The following is a 681-nucleotide window of genomic DNA, read 5'->3' as shown; positions in this document are numbered from 1 at the left end:
TAGCTGCGCTTCTGGGAGAGGTCACCGTCGAACCTTCGCTGCAAGTCATTTAGCCCCTGGCTGCTGTGCGTCCCTCTCCTACGCCAGAGCTGCTCTCACGGTCTTTTCTTCTTTTTTCAGGCCAGTATGGTACATTCGTTGATTGAAGCTTATTCATTACTTGACCAGATGAAGTAAGTGCTCCCATCTTCTGAGAAGAGAATGTGTTTGTTTTTTTTTTTTTTTTTAGCTGAGATTTGTGGGATGCTAACTGTAGGTCTTATGCTCTCCACTGGCAGCATGATGATAGGAGCTCACATGGTGTGTATTTCTAGGAGCTAAGGAAAGCCTGTGTGTTTTGTTAAATGGGTAAGGTTGTGGTGGTTATGGTAGGATTAATTTATGGTTTCCCTTTCTGGCCTGATGGAGTACAGATTGCTTTGTGCTTTCTCCATATAGCATGCCATCACTCTCACGGCTGAGCAGGAGTTGTTGGCACTGCTCTGAATCCACTGGCTGGTGCTGATGCTGAGAGGGATTGTGTTGTTTTGCTGTGTTATGATTGATTTGTGAGACTTTTTGTGAGGTCTTAGTGCTTCTTGCGGGGGAAGACAAGGTGAGGTCTGAGGCAGTAGAGTGGGAATACTTCTGGCTCGTAAGGTCCTTTACACTGGGGGGGGGGGGGGTGAAGGGGGGGGGGGG

At 47.9% G+C, this 681-nt stretch overlaps 1 protein-coding gene across 1 annotated transcript in view; it reads left to right on the top strand.

Annotated features, from left to right (window-relative positions):
• The first annotated feature begins 123 nt into the window (after positions 1 to 123).
• Positions 124 to 681, top strand: part of HDAC8 (histone deacetylase 8) — a 16,530-nt gene continuing 15,972 nt past the window's right edge. Inside the window, exon 1 of the mRNA XM_008944422.1 lies at positions 124 to 173. Within this exon, the coding sequence (XP_008942670.1) occupies positions 127 to 173 (47 nt within the window). The 5' untranslated portion in view covers positions 124 to 126. The remainder of the gene's footprint in view (positions 174 to 681) is intronic.

The sequence above is a fragment of the Merops nubicus genome, unplaced genomic scaffold (genome assembly GCF_000691845.1).
Source record: "Merops nubicus isolate BGI_N331 unplaced genomic scaffold, ASM69184v1 scaffold21917, whole genome shotgun sequence".
NCBI lineage: Eukaryota > Metazoa > Chordata > Aves > Coraciiformes > Meropidae > Merops > Merops nubicus.
This window is presented reverse-complemented; position numbering and strand designations above follow the sequence as displayed.